Here is a 19,099-nt window from a genome sequence, read left to right as displayed (position 1 = left end):
AATTAAGCCATCAATCAAATTTGAAGCTCTTTGTTGGATTCTGACACAAACACACACATATGCTACAGACCTCACAGCCTCCCTTGTAGCTCTGTGGCCATCCATCACAGCTTCACTGACTCCATTCAACCTCAACTCAGAACCAATCACACAGAGGTTAGGGACTAACTTGAGCGTGTGTGTATTCGAAAGAGGATCTCCGTTTTGCTGGTTTTTTTTCACGCCAACCTGTGTTATTTACTGCTGAAAAATTCTGACTGATAATAGTAAGGGATGGAGGTTCAGCCAAACTCTGACACACAACTAAACACAAACATATCTGTAAAACGGAGATTTCATACAAGAATTCCCAGAACACACACGCACACATGCAAAACAAGCAAACAACTTCACTGGCAGAAATGACAGAATAAAACAAAATACAGCCACAGTGATGTTTATTTATTGTTTATTTAGCATAAATAGGATAAAAAAAAATACACACAGAATAGCTGCACAGGAAACTTCCAGGCTAATATGACGGTTTTGCAGCATTTTATGAAACCGATATGATGTGCAGAGTAGTGTTTTGTCAGCCTATAAGAACGGAACACTATTTTTTGTGTAACAATTAAAAAGTCAGCGACATATCAGCTGAGTTGTAAAAATGTCGGTCTACAAGTTAAACCACTTAAGCTAGTAGCAATATCTGGGCTTGGTAGTTTCAAATGGAAACACCCCTGCCTGTGACACTCAAACCAGACCTGACTTAGCCAGCTGAAGTATTTGTGGTTACAATCGCTTGGTCTCCCAGAAATGACAACCTTTCACTGCTGTTTGAGAAAGAGAGCAGCTCCAGTCTGTATCCACTGGTTGGAGTTTGCTCCGCAGGGCAGGGAGATGTGTGTGACCACCTTCGCTCTTTCTGAGTTGGTGTACAGTGGCAGCCAGATACTCTCCTCTGATGCAGCGGGGTCAGCAGCAGGGCTCTAACACCAAACAGAAAAGTGATTAGCGTGTGTATGCACCACTATTGTATTTGTAAGTAGTCAGTATAACAGAAGCATTTGGAAGAAGAGAAGTGAAGCACACAGATTAACATTTTAACACGGCAGTGTTTTCATCAGAGTCAAGGTGAACAAAGACAAAGCAGCTGAGATTTCATGTTTGCATATCAGAACACAGGTTTACAGTGCGTGCATGAAACATGGATTATGCCGTTATCCAACAGTTTGCACAAACTCACCGTGGCTCCGCAGTGTAATTAAAGTTCTGGGGGAACAGCGGTGGTGACATCGACATGCTCTACAGAGACGCAAACTGGACTCATACTCCTAATGCAGCGAAGCCTTTCGCTGACTTGAGCAATTAAAGTTGTCTTTTTTTCACTCTTGTGTTACATTTCCTAGATGTTAGCACTTTTAATCCTTGGAACTTGATGAAACATTTTGCTTGTTTCATTTGTTTCTGTCTCGTCATGGCAACATGGGTCTCAAGGTGTCATACCTGACAGATGTTTGCAATCTAATCTTTGCAACTTTGAGGCAGCTGTGGTCTTATTTGTCTGACAAGGTGTCAGGGATATGACGCTTGGACCTTTTTCTACAGATGGGGTAAAAGCCAACAAGGACTGACATTTATCTGCAGAAGCTTAACTCTAAAACAGAGGTGAAGATGTATGCAGACTGAATGGAGGATTCATCTAAAGAAAAACCCTTCTTCTGACAGATAAATCAATATTTTTTGGGTCTTTAATCTTTGATACGATATCAGTTGCATGGAGAGAAAAATTCTGACCAGGAATCACCTGGTGAAGCGGTAAAGCCTGAAATGTAATGAACCAAGGAGATTCCCAGAGCAAGAGCTTATATGGCACAGATGGAACTTCTATTCAGCAGGTATCATTGTGCAGACCACCATGGTTTAGTAAAACAATATTTGATTAGAATAATCGCTTAGAAATCATGTTTGAATTCCTGTTAGTCCAACCTGAGTCTAACAAAGATGCAAAAACTGCTGACAGGTGCAACGTGACATCTCTAATAGTTCTTATGTGATACAGTTATTTAGCATTCTGCCACTGCTAGAGAGCCTAGTCTGTCCCCGGCTAATACATATTTGAATACATATGAAAGTAAAAAAAACTAATTGCCAGTGCTGGCAGATTCTTAAATGTTAGTATTCACACAATTTCTATTGGTAATACAGATATATTATTTTAAAAAAATCATACAATTTGATTTCCAAATTTTTTTTTAAGATTATGTCTCTCACAGTGGACATGCACCTAAGATGGAAATTTCAGACCCTCTCCATAATTTCTGAGTGGGAGAACTTGCAAAATCACAAGGTGTTCAAATACTCATTTGCTTCACTGTGTGGTCTGGCAATCATACACGATACCTGTGGCACCCAGGCCATGTAGCATGGTGGGACAGCAGCTACACTGGGAGAATCATGTTGGTTTTCACTTAGATGGTTGCCATCAAAGCGGCAACCCTCCAACTGGAGACCTCCAACCTATTAAAACCAAAGTGAGAGACAAGGTAAGAAAATGAAACATAGCTGATGTGACATTAAAGAGAAGAGAAAAAAGGCAGTCACTAAGGTGAGCCAATTAAAAGCAGCAGATGAAAGATGCAGCAAAGATCTTAAGAGGGTTGTTTTAAAACAAACATAAATGACAATAAGAATGCTAACAAGGCAACAGCAAAGTGTTAGATAGACCTTGCAGTCAGTTAATCAAGATGCATCTTCTAAATGTATCACATGAGAGATCCAGTGTTTATATGACTTCAGCTCGGTGGCTCAGGGATTTTTCACAGCAGGACACACAGTAAAGAGAATTTTGGTATCAAGTCAGACATTCACAGACAACTAATAAATCATAATCTGGGCACAAATAACAACAGTCAGTGAGAGGCAAATTTAGCAAAAGCTTCAGTGCGTGTGTGTGTGTGTGTGTGTGTGTGTGTGTGTGTGTGTGTGTGTGTGTGTGTGTGTGTGTGTGTGTGTGTGTGTGTGTGTGTGTGTGTGTTTGTGTGCAACAGAGCTCATTGGTTCACAACAATTATCCTCTTTCTCTCAGTCAGATGTCTAAGTGTGTCCCTTCCCTCCCTGCAGCTGCAGCCTCTTCATCGGCACCCTTACCCTTCCTTTCTCTCTTTGTACATTTGAACTAAGTGCATGCCAATTTGTGCCAAGTTTTGCTGGCATGACTAAAAATAAAACAACGGCCTATAAATATTAAAATAAAGACAATACAATTATATCACTTACAGGCCAGAGGACGAAGAAAGAAATGATGGCAGAGCTGTACTGTTGGTGTGATTCCAACACTTTAGTCTCAAGTATTCCTTTCCATCAAATGCATCACAAAGACATAAGAGCTGAACTGTTTGTTAATAAATGCAGCAGACTTTGTAATCAACAGGATGAAAATGATTAGATTTCAGTCTTTAGTTTCTTCTCTCTTCCAGCTTTTGCTTTTTTTTTTTTATCTGCATCTGTTATGTACATTTACCATGTTTTACTCATTTATTCTGCAGTTGTCATTCAGCCATAAACTGTTTGGTTTGTACTGCCTGTCTTCTGCAGCTGGGTGGGAGCGTTTGTTGTTTGCATGCATGATCTGCAGCTTAATGTATGTTTGCGGCTGTATCACCTTGACTTGTAGCTTGGCCTGGGCAATTGGGCTTCTCCATGATGAGACAAACACCAAACTGTCCATTGAACAGCCCATGGACCTGAGAGCAAAACAATAGCTTGTTAATTTCAGCAGTAGGGATTTGCAATCCTCAGATAAACCTTCAACGTTTCCTCACCTGGCCGTTTCCTGTCTCAAAGCGTTGAGGAAGGTATCGGGGTGGAAGAGCTCTGATAAATCGAGGATGTCGGAAAGAAGAGCTTGTCTACTTGCACGCTCCACCCAACTCTGTATGCACAGGCATACAAACATACCCAGAGGCGCAAAGGCGCGCACACACACACACACACACACACACACACACACACACACACACACACACACACACACACGCAGGCAAACACAAACACAGACACAAAGATTAATGAACCAAACTCTTAAGAAAATAACAAAGAAGCACTCCAAGATAACATATAATTCAGGCATGAAATCAGTTTCACAGAGAAGTCAGGAAAAGCATTTAGCGGATGATTTAAAGATAATGAGAATAATCCCAATACATTTTTTCTGAACATTTAGCTGCTCAAAATAAATGGTTTGAAAGCAGAGAAAACAATACAACTTATAAGGAGATATAATGTAAAACTTTATAGCTTATGAAAATATTTGGTCAAAAGGCCATTTTATGTCTCCACGCCTGTTTTTCACCGCACCAACAAGCTGATAACATTGCAGCCCCAATTACCTGCTAATGGAAACAGTGCAAAGGTGCACACACAGAGACAAACGTGCAGATTCTCATTTGGTCCGGGTTCTACATATAAATGCAGATGCACAGATTTCTACAAATAGATAAAAAATGCAGGGCTGAATTAATGTCCTGGGGTGTGTTGATGCGAGTGTCTGGATCTCTGCAAGCTTGTATCTATTGTGTTGATCCACTCCATCCTTTTTAAAATCTGCTTTGATCAGCTGAGCAGCTTACTTCTGTGTCACTGCAAAAACAAACAACAACAGCAACAACAAAACAAAAAAACAAAGGTTCTGTCAACTGCACGGCTCACTCAGCTCACCTGGTATGCCTCACAGAACAGTGCTAGCTTTCAGTTTGCATGCCCCTCTTCATGTTCTGGCCATTGCTGCAGAACTGATTTCACTGAGCATTTAACACTTGCAGCCAAGCTTCTGAGGATACCTGAAGTAGCTAGATTCAAGTCCCAGTTTGCAAATTGCTTTTTTTTTTTTTTTTTAAACTAATTTCCTGAATCACCATAGAAACTAACTGATTTGAAGGTCCACTGAAGGAAAATGCTGGCAAATAACATCATCTGCAGCAGAGCAAACAGACTTTCACATTCAATTGAACACATGCTTGCTGGTTAGCCAGTGTGTGCAAATAATGTGCATGTTTGAGTGCATATTTTGTATTCGAGTAAGAATTTTGATGTTTTTCAAGGTTGTTTCGTTCATCAGGGTACACTCGTGAGGATTTGACAGCTGTGGTCGACTCTGCTGTTATTAGACCGATTAGCTAACGGAGTACAGACAAGCAACAAACATAGTTATCACTCAGTACTGATGGGCAGAAGCAGACAGTTAAGGACAGTACAGCCTCTACACATGGATGAAGACAGATGGCGTGCAGGTAGACAGGGAGGCCAGCAGACAGAAAAATGAGAATTGTCAGGCAGACACATGCAAACAGATGGGCAGGCAGGCACACAGAGGTAGTGAGGTTCACACTCACACTTCCACTCAAATAATGAAATGCATCCACACACAAGTGCACACAGAAATAAATTATTTCTGAACTTATGAGTGTATTTGAGTTTTCTTCAATGCCAAAGAATACTGAGGTAGGCGTGCAGTCAGACACAGTTGAGAGGGGACGGAGAAGAGTTTCTGCCAGAACCCTTATTTTCCAGAGGCAACTTAAGACTGACACTTCCCGGAAACCTTCTGTTTTTCTTACAACGCGAAAACCAATGTCAGACTTTTATGGCATTGTGTCTAATGAATGCATTAACTGATCAATATATATGGCATAACTTTCAAGTACTCAATGCTTAGCAGAAGCTTTGTTGATTTAAAATGCACTTGAAATAAATGAAAATTTCCCCTTCATGTCTAAGGAGTGCAACGTCTTTTTGAAATCCCAAGGAATTAAAGAAAAATCCTTTGTAATACCCATCAGTATGGAAGGATAAAGCTCCTGGAAGAATACAAATGCATGATGAAATAAGATCAATCCTTAATTTATCATACTAATGCTGATTTCAAAACTCTTGATCTTCTTCAATCTCATTCCCACGAGTAACACCACCGAGGATTATTATGGGCGCAAGAGTTTTGTAATAAGCAGCCAAGTCAAAACAGCATCTTCTCATTGCAGATTTAAACCTCTGAAGGAAAAAGGAAATTATTACAAATGCCACAGATCATATTATAATAAGAACGTCTAAATAACTATTAGCCAAAGCAGGCAAGCTGAAGGTCCACATAATCCAGAGGTTTAAAAACTAAATAATACTTTGACAGTCTGTAGAAGACCCTGTACAATTCACTTTTCTTCTTCTGATTTATTTTTAAGGAGAAAAATGGCATAACAAACTATTTTGTGGAGCAGAGATGAATGCTTTGAGTAATGTCTGGAAATAAAAACTCAGCAAATATATCACAGATAGGATATTTTCTCATACTGTTAGATCTTCTCAAAGGCTTCTTTGAATTTACCCAAATGCAGAAATGCTACACTGCCACATTAAGAGACAGCTATATCTATATGTTTCTGTCTGTTTGTAGTAAGTGTTGTGAGTGGCTGTGTGGAAAAGACAAGGGGGACAGAAAGAAGTTACAAAGCAGAGAGCAGAGTGACCTTATCACATATTTGCTGTGTTAATTACCTGTGTGGCCACAGCCCGAGTTACCACGGCCCTAAGGTACTGCATTGGCTCCTCTGGTCCTTCCCATTTATTCTGCCATGCTATAGGACACTGACAAGCGGAGACAAACACAGAAAAAAATCTAATTTAAAACCATATAGAAAACAACGACATCAACCAGCAACACACAACTAATCTTCAAAAGGACCATTAAGTCACTATCTGAAACATTTTTTTGTTCATCCATTTACCTTCAGAATCTCTTCCACCAAACTGTGGCAATATATTCCATACTGGATACATACATTTGAATTTGCAATACTATAGACTTTGTGTACTCATGCGTTCATCATGGCCAAAGACATTAAGTACATTAGATTAAGAACAATGTAAAGGCTGAAGATGGACGGCTTAAAGGACAAAAGGTCGCCTCATCATTTATGGTTTTCTTTAATGAAGACAACAATATTTGTTGGCATCAATTCCACAGTTGTAGCTGCTTGATCTGAGGCACTGAGTAGTGTTTATTTGAACGGCTGAAATGTTGTGCCTTGAAAGTCACGCACAAACGCAAAATGTTTGCGTAGCTTCCTAGGAGAAGACCGCGAGCGATGGAACAGGTTCCACAGTCTCTGTTACTTAAAACTGTTAAATGGAGATAAAAGAGTTGCTTCACACACACTCAAAAAATGTGCACAGTGGGAGGCTGAGGATTGAGAATTTGCTATAAATCAAGCATGAAAGTCATAATGGATGGACTTTGTATGTCTCTCAGCAGCACATCAGCCGTTCAGTCAGCATCCTGCTGCGTGTTTCTGTGTTGTCACACAGAAGAGTGTGAAGAGACACAAAAATATGCAGACTGGTTAAATCACTGACACTTCTAAGGTGCTAATACATGTTTGATCATTTTAAAAGTTAATGATGGTAGAAAACAAATAAACCATTAAAATGTAGAGCTGGGCAAAGTGATACCCTGAAATCCTTTAATGTTTTGAATAAGAAGAATTTAGCTTCTTTAGGACATTATGTCTGTCTGAAAGGAAAATCTTGGCATGCAAATGACTTCAACTGGTACTGAAAAACTCATTGATGCTGGAGATTGTTAAAATTTTCATCAAAACAGCCTTTACAGACAACTCATGTCTTGATGTTTATGATATTTACATGGACTAAAGGCACTGCTGAAATACATCTCTGTATTGCTGCACTACTTATCACCCTTCTCTGATGGGTAGCTTGGGTAGTTTCCAAGCATCTAATTATGTTTTACTGCACAGCTAAAAAGTAAAGCAGCGGAGCTGATCACTCCAGAGCTGTGTCTGCCATACTTTTACATTATTACAACCACAAATGGTTCATTTTCTGAATACATAAATCACCTCACCAGCTCATTCTGTTCCTCTTCTCTGGTTGATGCTGGGACAGTCAGAAATAGCTGGTTAAAACCAGTGATGTAAATGTTTCACATCACACTGGTTTCTGCAAAGAGTCTGCAGCTCGTTTGCATACAGCCTTTTGATGCAGCAGCAAATACAAACTGGAGTTGAGTTTTTTATCTTTAGCATTATTGGTTGAGAGTGTATAATATGTCTTGTAGTGAGGACAAAAGTCCAAATCTTTTCCAACAGCATTTTTGAAGATGTTTGACATTTCTTTATCTTTTTTGTCTACTTTGCTTATTTTTGCTTTTGTGAATGACAATCATATTTTTGCTATTATGTGCTTAAATTTGCATCTTTTATGACTATTTTTTAGGTCTTTTTTCATTATCTAATTGAAATTAATTAGAAGAAAGAACACTAGACAACATCTCTTCTATTTTACTAGGGACAATATGGACTGTCGTGCAGGAAGAAAACTTGCCTTTCAGAAGTGATGTGCATTCAATGCTCAGTGATAGCATTAGAAAAACAATAACAATTTGGCAACAAATAAAACTTTCTCCAATATCCTGTGACTTCACAAAGAATCATCAGAAATGGCAGCTTTTTTTAAATGGTCATAATAAAACTTTATGGGGTTGTGTAACCCAATCAAACTACTAATTTCTCCAAACTAACTAACTCTCAAACTAACTTTTAAGAGAAACAAAACAACACACTGTTTATGACTTTAAGACATGAGGATTTGGTAGCAGCTACATAAAAAAAGAGAAAAATAGTTATCCCACTGCATTTTTCCCAGGTTTCTCTTGGTGCTGACGTCTGTCTTGTTGTAGGAAACATGAGCTCTACAGACAGCAGTTACATTTGCAAAATGGCTTCTGCTATGAAAAATAATCCCTACTGAGAACATGGTGACTTTATAACCCTCTGTTTTCAGACATGAATCCATTTGTTGTTTGTTTTAACAAAACTTTTTCTTATTGTCTTCTCTCTTCCAACTATACAAGGAACTATGTCTGGTGCCAAAAAGAGAAAAGGTCTTCTGTTGTGGCATTTCTTGGTTTATTCCCTGGATGCTGTTCTGCAGCAGATGGACTGTGAGGAGGAGCTACAGTTTCAGCCCAAATATTTGCCTAAGTATCATAGACAGGAAGAGGAAACTTGTGTTAAATTATGATGATGTCAGATTATTATAATAACAGAGATTACAATACATGCCAGAATCAAGCAGTTCAATACTGAGTAGCAACAATAATACACTGCAGTGTGTTTACTTTTAGGAGTATAGTGCTTTGCTCGGGATATTTCATTGACTGTAACGCCATTTATAAAGCCAGATTCTTGAAAATCCCTCAGTCTTCTTGTTGTTCTCAAATTATATTTATGGTATTAAAGCTAATAAATGTTAAAGAACTCTATGATGCATGATTAGTCATATTTAGCAAAAATTCATTAATGGCTGACATTGTACACATACAGCCTGTTGTTATATATTACACCAATATATTATGAATATATTCCTAACATTATTTAGTATGACTTGTTGGATTTAAGAAGACCAAATGGTAAGATAAAGGATGAAAGGGTCAGACACTAAGACAGAGAAATTGAAAAAAAAAATGGAGAAAGTTGTTTGGGAAACAACAGACAATGATGGGATTTCATACCTGCTGATCATTATGAAAAATTAAGAGGAGGAACACAGTTAAATGAGAATTTTGCCTAAGGCTTGTTTCAGGGGATAACACACATAGAGGGAGTGGATGTTGAGTGTGTGTCCCTTCTTCTATACCTCATCATATTCCCTTTGTCTTCCACTCAGCATGGGAACATGCAAAGACACGTGTGTCTGTGTAAGATGTCTACGAGTCAACTGTGTACACCGTAAGAGTGGCTGCCCCTCTGGTCTGAACTTTGACACACAACTGAGAAATGATTCACGCTTCACCTTTTTAACAACACAGTCAATCTTAGAATGTGAAAAGGAGGAGGATGCAGCAAACTATATGTCAGGGAAGTGCATCAGGGAAACAATGGCTAGATACAAATCTGTCAGTGGAAAAGATGGGAAGTCACAGTGCTTCATACTGAGTTTTTCAGAGTCCCAAGAAAGTTATACTGTTAGAAATGTACTTGTAGACCCCATTTTTATACTGTCTTCCTTCAATTTCACCTTTAATCTATTGGTATTCATCTGTTATACTGCTCAAGCAAATGAAGGGAACACATAGTCACGACTATGTAACTCAAAGTCAGTCACACTTCTGTGATATTAATCAGTACAGCTAGGAAGTAACGTTGACTTTGACACTCCCTTTCAAAAACTACTTTTATGTCTTTTTCGCTCTCTGTCTCTTCTCTGAGCTCTGTCCAACCAGTCAAAGTCAGTCTAATGATGATTTATGTCTTATCTAAAGAAGCCCTGCTAAAAGAAGAAAATAACATCATCACATAATAATTATCATGTAACTCAAATCAGTCAAACTTCTGTGATATTAATCTGTACAACTTACTGTGAATCAAATTTACTTGCTGTTACAGAAATGGAAGAGAAGACAGGTGGAAATTATAGGCAATTAGCAAGAAAGCTCCTATCAAGGAATAGCCAGGTGGTGGCCACAGACCGATTCCTTCTTCATCCTTTTGGCTGATATTTGGTCATGTGTGCATCTGACCATTTCCCTCACCACTAGATGTAGCATGAGGTGGTGTTTGCAACCCACAGAAGTCGGTCAGGTAGTGCAGCTCATCAAGAATGGCATATGCTAGCTGTGGCAAGAAGGTTTGTTGTTTTTTTCCCAGCACAATGTCAACAGCATGGAGAAGATACCAGGACACAAGCCAGCATACCATATGTGAAGGGGCCGTGAGAGGAAAACAACCAGCAGCGGGACCACTACATGATGGCGGTGTAAGAGCCTGAGGTCCACAAGCGGTGACATGCTCACAGGTCAACACCATGCAGCCCACTTGGCATTTCCCAGAGAACACCAGGATTGGCAGATTCATCATTAGCACCCTGCACTCTTCATAAAGATCAGGTTCACACTGAGTGAGTGAGAGTCTAAAGATGCCGAGGAGAACATTCTGTTTCCTGCAACATCCTACAGAGGACTGTTTGGCATTAGGTTGGTAATGGTTGGGAGAAGCTTGTTCTTTGGAGGACCACACAGACCTCCATGTGCCAGTCAGAGCTACATTCAGTCAGCCGGTGATCTAAACTTTCCCCTTTTATTTTGAGTATCATTCCGAATCCAGACTTAATTAGGTTAATGAATTTTTTCTGTTAATTTGTCCTCAACACTTTCCACTATGAAATCAATAAGGAATATTTAATCGGAATATTTGTCAAGACCTGAAATGTGTTATTTGGCGTTTTGGCCAGGTTCTCAGGCCCCCCCTGCCCTGCATGTTTTATAGGTAATCCTACTTTAAGAAACCTGAATGAAATAAATGGCTCGTTGACATGCTGCAAAGGACTTGATCAGTTCAGTAATCTGACTCAGTTGTTTTGTGGGAGGAACATGTCTAAAAAAAAACATTCCTCCACATTGCTAATCCTTACCTCCTGATTTAGCAGAGCGGTGGCCAGTTTCTGGACCTCTGGGGTTAACAGCTGAGTCCCTCTGATGACTTTGCTCAGTGCGGCCAGAGACTGGTGGATGCTCTGTGCCAACATTAAAAGTTTACATGTTTACATACATGCTGCATAAAGAACAGGGTTTGTAACTAAAGATCATTAGGCGTTACACATCTAGTAAATGTACCTTACATACTCATTCCATCAGATTAATTATAAAGTTGAAATATTTACTCTTCTCACTCATCTAGTCCATGTTTGTGAAGCAAAGCCAATTTTTCAGATCTTTAATTCATTAAATGCCTTTATGCATCCATCTAATTAATGTCACATGCTACAATTGTTGTTTTAGTTGATAAAAATTGTGAAGGGGGGGTTATTCAGTAACTACAACCTAATCCTTTGAAAAGAAAATGTGTTCTCACTGATATCATTGATACACACCTGAACCAAACGGATAGCGTTGAACTGCTCCAGAGCAATAAAAGACAAGACTGGTGACTTGTGACTTTCTGTAGGTGGATCCACTTTCTGATGAATCAGAGTGGAACCCTAATTAAAAAAACAAAGAGAGACATAAGAATTATACATCATACATGAACTTAACTGTTAAAGCAAAGAAGACTTTGTAAGGCACACACACCCACTGATGGTCAAACCCTATTCATTAGTTGAGGACAAATACACTGTTAAATGAAAGCAGTCAGTGGTAGATTAAGATCTATGGGGAGCTAACAATTATTACAGTCACTTGCTGACTTCAAAACAACTCTGTGAGGAACCGAGAGGAGCAGTGAAAGGCTGAAGAAGGCAAAGGAGACAGAGAGCATGTGTGAGTGAAAAGAAGCAAAGCCAGAATTTAGGAATATGGCAGCTAAATTATTTAATGTTGATGTACATGTGCTATTGATCGGTAAAAAAGGTGCCAGTCTCTAAGCAACCGCACACAGCAGTGCTGCCTAACTGGGTAAGCCATAGGCTAATATGCTGTGTGTGATAGCCACTGACTACTAATTTCCAATTAGCTGGTGGCCACTTGTTTCTGCATAAGCAGTGCAAAAACGCTGAGGAAATGGTATCTTAAAATAGTTCACATAGTTTGAATCATAAAGCTTTGTGCCCTCTAAAGAAACAAAAGAATTATCACTCGGCCAGCAAATCTACACTGCCATGTAATCCTTCAGCTTTTGGGGCAAAATTAAGGTAAAGTAGAAGAAGATTAAATGCAAACAAACAACTGACCTGGTTGAGTTTTTTCCATAAGTTAAGGATTGGTGAAAGGCCGTTCGACCAGAGGTCTCTGTCAAACTTAGAACCTGTTGCCACTGAGCGGCTGAGGACACGCAGCTGGGAAATAACCTGTGAGCAAAAAGTAATAAACACATATAAATAAAGATATTTATTTATAGATTTTTAATCTGTATTTGTCCTATATGTCTTAAAATCTAGACTATTAAATGGGAAAAATAAAAAGGAAATTTGTTAAACACAACTATTTTATGAGAATTTCAAACCCCCCCAAAAATCATCATCATCTGTTCTCTACCCACTTGCAGTGACAGTCAACTGTTTTTAGTCCCGAAATGTTGCAAACTCCAAACACACATCCTCCAGGAACTGGACGTTTTATTTTTCCTTAACCAAATGTGTTTTTGTGAAGTTATGCGAGTTTCTGTATGTGCCTGAAGGCAAATTGCCTGATAATTTAAATTTTATTCATTTTAAGAGAACTCTGCTTTGAAATTGCTGATCAGAAGCGAGAGCGAATGCGTACTGTTTAAATTTTAACTTTACATCAAGTAATCTAAGCTAGTGAAATAAGCTATTCTTTTCTTTTAAAGAAACCAAGAGGAATGCTAAACTAACTAAGCAGCAGGTGGTTAACATGAATGGGTCCTTCAAAACACAGCAACAACATCTGATTTCCAGCAAATGTAAAATCTTGCATAAGAGAACAGATGTTTGCAGAATAAAACAGCCTATAGTCTATGTAAAAACCACAAAAAAAAAAAAAAAAAAAAAAAAAGAAAAAAATTATAAAGTAATGTTAATGAAGTGTCAAGCCATTTGCATGTTAAATTTTTTTGTATCCACCATAACAACAGCTGTGATAGACGTGCGTAAATGTGACTAAACAGCTCAAAAAATGTGCATTGCATTTTAAACCAGCATGTCATATGAATTATGAATTAATAAGCATATAAGCTTCATACAGTGAAAAACTATAGACTTCCTGTTGCATTAAGCTATATTGCATTGAATTTATTAACAGCTACGTAGATTTATTTTTCTCAATGACAGAATGGATTATTCAACATGGAGCTGAAAAAATGTGGATGAGGTTGTAGGTTTAGAAAGTTTATTTGAACATAATGACAAATGATATAATAACTCCAAAAGAGTTGACACTAGGTTAAAAACACCAAAAAGATAAGACAGACAAACCCTCACTGATGATCTCAACATCCCTGACTGGTGATTGTCATCTTGGAGCATAAAAACCCAAACAGAGACATGAGTCCTCCAGGAGAAAAGATGGGTAAGAAATCACCAATGGGGATTTTTCTTATCATCAAATGAGCCCAGACTGGTTTGCCACTGAATACATCACATGAATAATATATCTGGACGCACATTTTTATATGATTTCAAAGCTTAACAGGAAAGACTGACTTCCACTTACATTAGCACACTCAATATAATGAACCATGTTTGCATATATAATATGTCCAAACTTTAACTGTAAATACATCACATCATGGTTCATGAATGTGAGCCAAAGGGAATCTTCATTAAACATTTAAGGCTCTTCTGACCTACCTACATGGGGTCATTCACACGAGACTTCAACATCTATATTAAATGATATCTACCATAAGTATGACTCTGCATAAGTGTATGTGTGTGTGTGTGTGTGTGTGTGTGTGTGTGTGTGTGTGTGTGTGTGTGTGTGTGCATATGGTTAAGTACCCATCCCACAGACAGTGACATTGGCCTTTTGGGAAATGAGAGGGCGTATATTAGAGAAAAAGAGAGAAAGAACATGAAAGTGGCAGTGACAGATGACAGCAGGAGGGGAGACAGGAACATATGTTTAAGATAGGTAGAGAAAGACACCCAACAAAACACACACACACACACACACACACACACACACACACACACACATACACACACATACACATACACACACACACACACACACACACACACACACACACACACACACACACACACACACACAAAAGTATTCTTGCGGAAGATGCATGAATTAAACTGGATGTGTAGCTCCTGTGATCAGCGGACCGCAGTGACAGTATGAATGAACCTAATTGCAGAAACAGCCACATGGGGACTGTGCACACATGCTGCAAAAGTTCTGCATGGTTTAAGTGTGTTTGCTGGGGAATTAAAAACAGTTCAGTCCAAATCTCACTCTGTCCTTTTGCTATTACTTTTTTTGCTTTGTTTTTTTTTTTTTTTTTTTTTACAAACAGCTGTACGACGTTGTGTTAAGTGAGCAGTGATTGAAAAATAATCAACTGTCCCTTTTTATGGAGCATTGGAAATGGATCCAGTTAAACACATGACATTATACGGTACATATACTACACCAGTAAGCAGCAACAAAACCACTGGCAGATTCTGCAATATTCCTACTCTTGCAAATGAAAACAGATGCGAGGGGTTTTAAAAACAGAGTAATACAACACAATGCCTGTGTGTAGAATTCCATAATATTTCTTGTGGCTTTATCTGCTGACTGTTTTACAATGCAGATACAAGTAAAACACTTGTTTTACTTTGAAATTAGCACAATGATGGGGTATTTAAAATGCAGATACACTGCTAAAACAAGTCAGTTTAATCCTATTCCACTGCCAGTGGCAGCATTTCACAGGGTTATATTCATTAAGAATCATTTCCTCTCTGAGAAGAAGTTTGTAAGATTAAACTTGTCACTGCACTGTATCCTACAGGCTTTGCTGGACAACCATTGCTAAAAATTACACCTTTCTGAGATAATCAGGCCAATTTATGAGCTAAAGTTATTGTATGGTTGGGGTGTGGCATCATCTCCACATAGAGGGACTAACAATGAGCCCCCATCAGTTTTATATTCAGGTAAAGTAGTTCAATCTTGTCTCTTTTTATTTGCAAGGTGTGTTTCCCAGTTGCAGAACCTTCACATGAGATATTTTACTGGTGACCACTGTCATAAACTTGACAAACCGAATACATTCCAGCCAGACCTGTTAAGAGGGAAAACTTTCCATTTCCACTCACCAACGGCATAATTAGAAATTTCCAAGTTACGATGCACAATATAAAAGTTATATTGCATTCCCTGAAAACAGAATACCCCTCCAGGAGAAAGCTGCACCCTGCAAGACTGCTCAGAAACAGCAAAAGAAATACAACTAAGCTCTTGCTGTGTTGACTAAAACTTGCATACTCCCCAGATCCCAATTTTGTACAACAGACAAAGAATACTTGAAAACAAGATTTAATCCACAAAGGGCCCGTCCTGCAATGCACCGGACCTCAGAGACCTGCCGCCAACATCACTGTGCCCCACTCCATAGGAAAACTCAAGACATCCCCTGTGTCTGTGAGCGCACCATGATAAAATGGTGAAAACAAAAACAAAAACAAAAAAATCTTCAAATCCTTTGCAGCTTTAGATATTATTAGTGGAAGCACTCTTTGCAGACCTTGTAAACAGAGGCAAACTAAAAATCCCCAGCCACAATGTGCACCCACTTCCACGTGTTGAGGCTGGAATCCTTTTTGCTGTACATTGTTTGTGTTGAGGAGCATTTCTGCCATCACAGAAATAGCAGAAATGGAAAAAACAGGTTTGAAAAACTATATATTGTAAATTTTTAATCATGTTTTCCCATCAGTTGACTCTCAACCTTGCATTAAAGTTACACAATGCTAGAATGTAGACTTCTTAAAATTAGTTTTCAGCAGTGAATAAATTGTGACCACTGGTGGCAAAATTTCAAGTGACATCATTGTGAAAATTTAAATATGGCAAAGTGCATTAGAACTAAATCAACATACTGTAAGCCTATTTTTGTCCCTAAGCAACACATAGATTTCTCATAAAAAAAACTTTATATTGAATTTAAGGAAAACGTGCCATCAAAACAAGCTCTTTTAGAGATGATATTAGAGATCTCAAACACAAACATCTTCCACTCTGCATGTCCACCAATGGGGAAAACTTTACGGTTGAGTCCATCTGACTCAAATATTAGAGGTGTTTGACCGCCGGCTGATTTATTTGATTGTGTTTATCCATTAAAAGAACAAGACATCTGTAATTTGTTTTAAAGTCGTCTCTGAGTCTACAACCAAACTGTTTGTTTGTTTTTTTTTAAGTTTGACATTGATACCAGTCATAGGGAGGTGTTTGTACAAGGAAAATATTAGAAAGCGTATCACTGTATCAGGCCTGTAGAAAAACACGACAGTGGTAATATCTAAGTTTCAGAAGGGTAAAGAAGAAGACGTGCTCTACTCTTTAGAGACAGACAACCCCCTCTGGCTTTCCGTTTTTATGGAAAAAATTTGTGCTGCAACCAGAACCTGACTGGAATTGAATACTTGAAGATCAAAGGTGACCAAAGAGTGCTGACTGCCATGGACTTTCCTCTACAGCCACTTGAGCATTTATGGGGACACTCGAACATAGAAAAAGCTAAACATTTCTGGCAATGCAAAAAAAAAAATTTAGGATCGTGTCAAAGCTGCTGAGAAACATGTGATCTGAGGTTTTGTCCAGATAAAGCATGAATATGCAGGTGTGTGTATGTGAGTGTGTTTGTGCACCTGGGAGCTTATGATTCTCTGCGAGGATCTTTCAATGTTGGCAGGCAAACCGAAAAATGCTGGCCTATCATCTTCTGGGAGATTCTCTATGACACTGCAGTAGTCCTGGCGGGGGGGCACAAAGCACATGTGGAGCATAAATAAAACTCTACATGTTGTTTGAATAGTTTGGATACATATTTAGCAATACTGAGGTCACACTTACTACTGATTCTTTAATCATACAAATACATGCTTGCATCTTTTTTGTTTGTTTTTGTAGTTACCTTGTGTCCCTACAAAATATTAACAGAATACAAAGAAACAGAACCAGAGTAGCATAAATACTTTTGTGGATTTTAAAGTAAATTCATCTATAGTTTAAGCTTTTCAGGAAAACACTTCCTTGTTGGCATTTATTCATTCAGGCCTTCAGAAAGGATTTAGGCTTATGTGCACATCTCTGTACAATCCTGACAACATACCAAGATCGAGCAGGAGTTTGGGAGGCTGATTTGAGGTGGAAAAACACGCGTTCCTCCTTTGCTCCTCCTCTGTCCGGCTGCAAGGGAGGATGACAGGAGGCGTGCAGAGAAGAACTGCTCAAGGTAGGAGCGTAAGATGCGGAGGTCAGAGGGGTTGTCTATTCGCCCACCATAGATAGCATTCTCCAACAGGCCATGAACAAACTCCCACTGGAAAAGTTTACCACCTTGGACACAACAAAACATATAAATGCACAATGAAACCTATAAACATGCAGCGTGTGCACTCACAGGGAAAAAAGTGGTGACTGGTGTGTTGTTCTCATACAGCTTGTTCAAAAGAACAACATGTCTTTTGGGTGAATGAAGTTAACAGAATTGCATCCCGAACACGCAGGAATACACTCACTTAATGGAACGGTGCACGTTCAGTGAGCCGTTAATTGATCACATCACATAGTGAATAAAGGCTTCAGAGATAGAAATAGCCTCAAATTTGCCAAAGCCAGGGCAAGCAAGTTCAAAAGAAATGTCAAATAAAAATGTAGATCAAATAAAAATAATTGAGATTAAATTAAATATAAGTATTTATTTTCAATAGGCAACAGTATCATTGCACTCAAATCCAACTATGAGTTGCTCTTGCTACCCATGTCGACAGAGGATGCACCGGCTGAAATGTCTATGTGGTTTTTGATTTTCAGTTGTGCTTTTCTTTTTCTTCCCCACTCTTTTACCTATTCTGTCTCAAGTGTCCATTTATGGACCTGAGTCTATTTGAACAGAACTGAGTACCAAAGTCAGCGTAGAAATATCCCTTAAAATATCACTAATATGCAAATGAAATGGTAATGTATTTACTTTTTTCAAATTCAATGCATTCAACATTATCTTGAGACAGTGGGAACGCTGGCCTGGTGGAACATCTGTCAGCCAAGTGTGTGAACTTGCAAGAGACAAGCAACATTATTGGGTATCAATACTGGATGTTTTTTTTCTGAAATTATTGGAAGAATCACAACCACCAGCATTTCTAAATTTAAAATCTCAGAGCCTATGGATTCAACTGTAAAGGTTGAATCCACAGAAAACATTGAAGTTGTCATTAAATGTCTTTAGTGGATATAAAAATTATGCATCGGTCGTCTTACCTTCAAAAAGCCTATCAATGATCTCAAAGCCAGCTCGGAGATCCGACAAAGAAAACTCATAAAACTTGGTCCAACCCTAGATTAGGAAAAGATAAACAATATAAAAGATTAGAAATATTCACAACATTGTATAATGCTAATGTTTGTTTGCTAATATTACATTTAAGA

General features: G+C 38.6%; 1 protein-coding gene across 2 annotated transcripts in view; it reads right to left on the bottom strand.

The window, feature by feature from the left end:
• Positions 1–806: 806 nt before the first annotated feature.
• dync2h1 (dynein cytoplasmic 2 heavy chain 1) overlaps positions 807–19,099 on the bottom strand; it is a gene marked incomplete at both ends in the record, with an annotated part of 106,450 nt that continues 88,157 nt past the window's right edge. For both annotated transcript variants that reach the window (XM_079246788.1, XM_079246787.1), the window contains 11 exons: positions 807–968; positions 2,383–2,499; positions 3,644–3,725; positions 3,804–3,913; positions 6,529–6,618; positions 11,461–11,562; positions 11,920–12,027; positions 12,718–12,834; positions 17,317–17,421; positions 17,781–18,007; positions 18,932–19,007. In XM_079246788.1, the coding sequence (XP_079102914.1) occupies positions 807–968; positions 2,383–2,499; positions 3,644–3,725; positions 3,804–3,913; positions 6,529–6,618; positions 11,461–11,562; positions 11,920–12,027; positions 12,718–12,834; positions 17,317–17,421; positions 17,781–18,007; positions 18,932–19,007 (1,296 nt within the window). The remainder of the gene's footprint in view (positions 969–2,382; positions 2,500–3,643; positions 3,726–3,803; positions 3,914–6,528; positions 6,619–11,460; positions 11,563–11,919; positions 12,028–12,717; positions 12,835–17,316; positions 17,422–17,780; positions 18,008–18,931; positions 19,008–19,099) is intronic.

This window comes from Telmatherina bonti (assembly GCF_933228915.1).
Source record: "Telmatherina bonti genome assembly, chromosome: 9".
In the NCBI taxonomy this organism is placed as follows: Eukaryota; Metazoa; Chordata; class Actinopteri; order Atheriniformes; family Telmatherinidae; genus Telmatherina; species Telmatherina bonti.
This window is presented reverse-complemented; position numbering and strand designations above follow the sequence as displayed.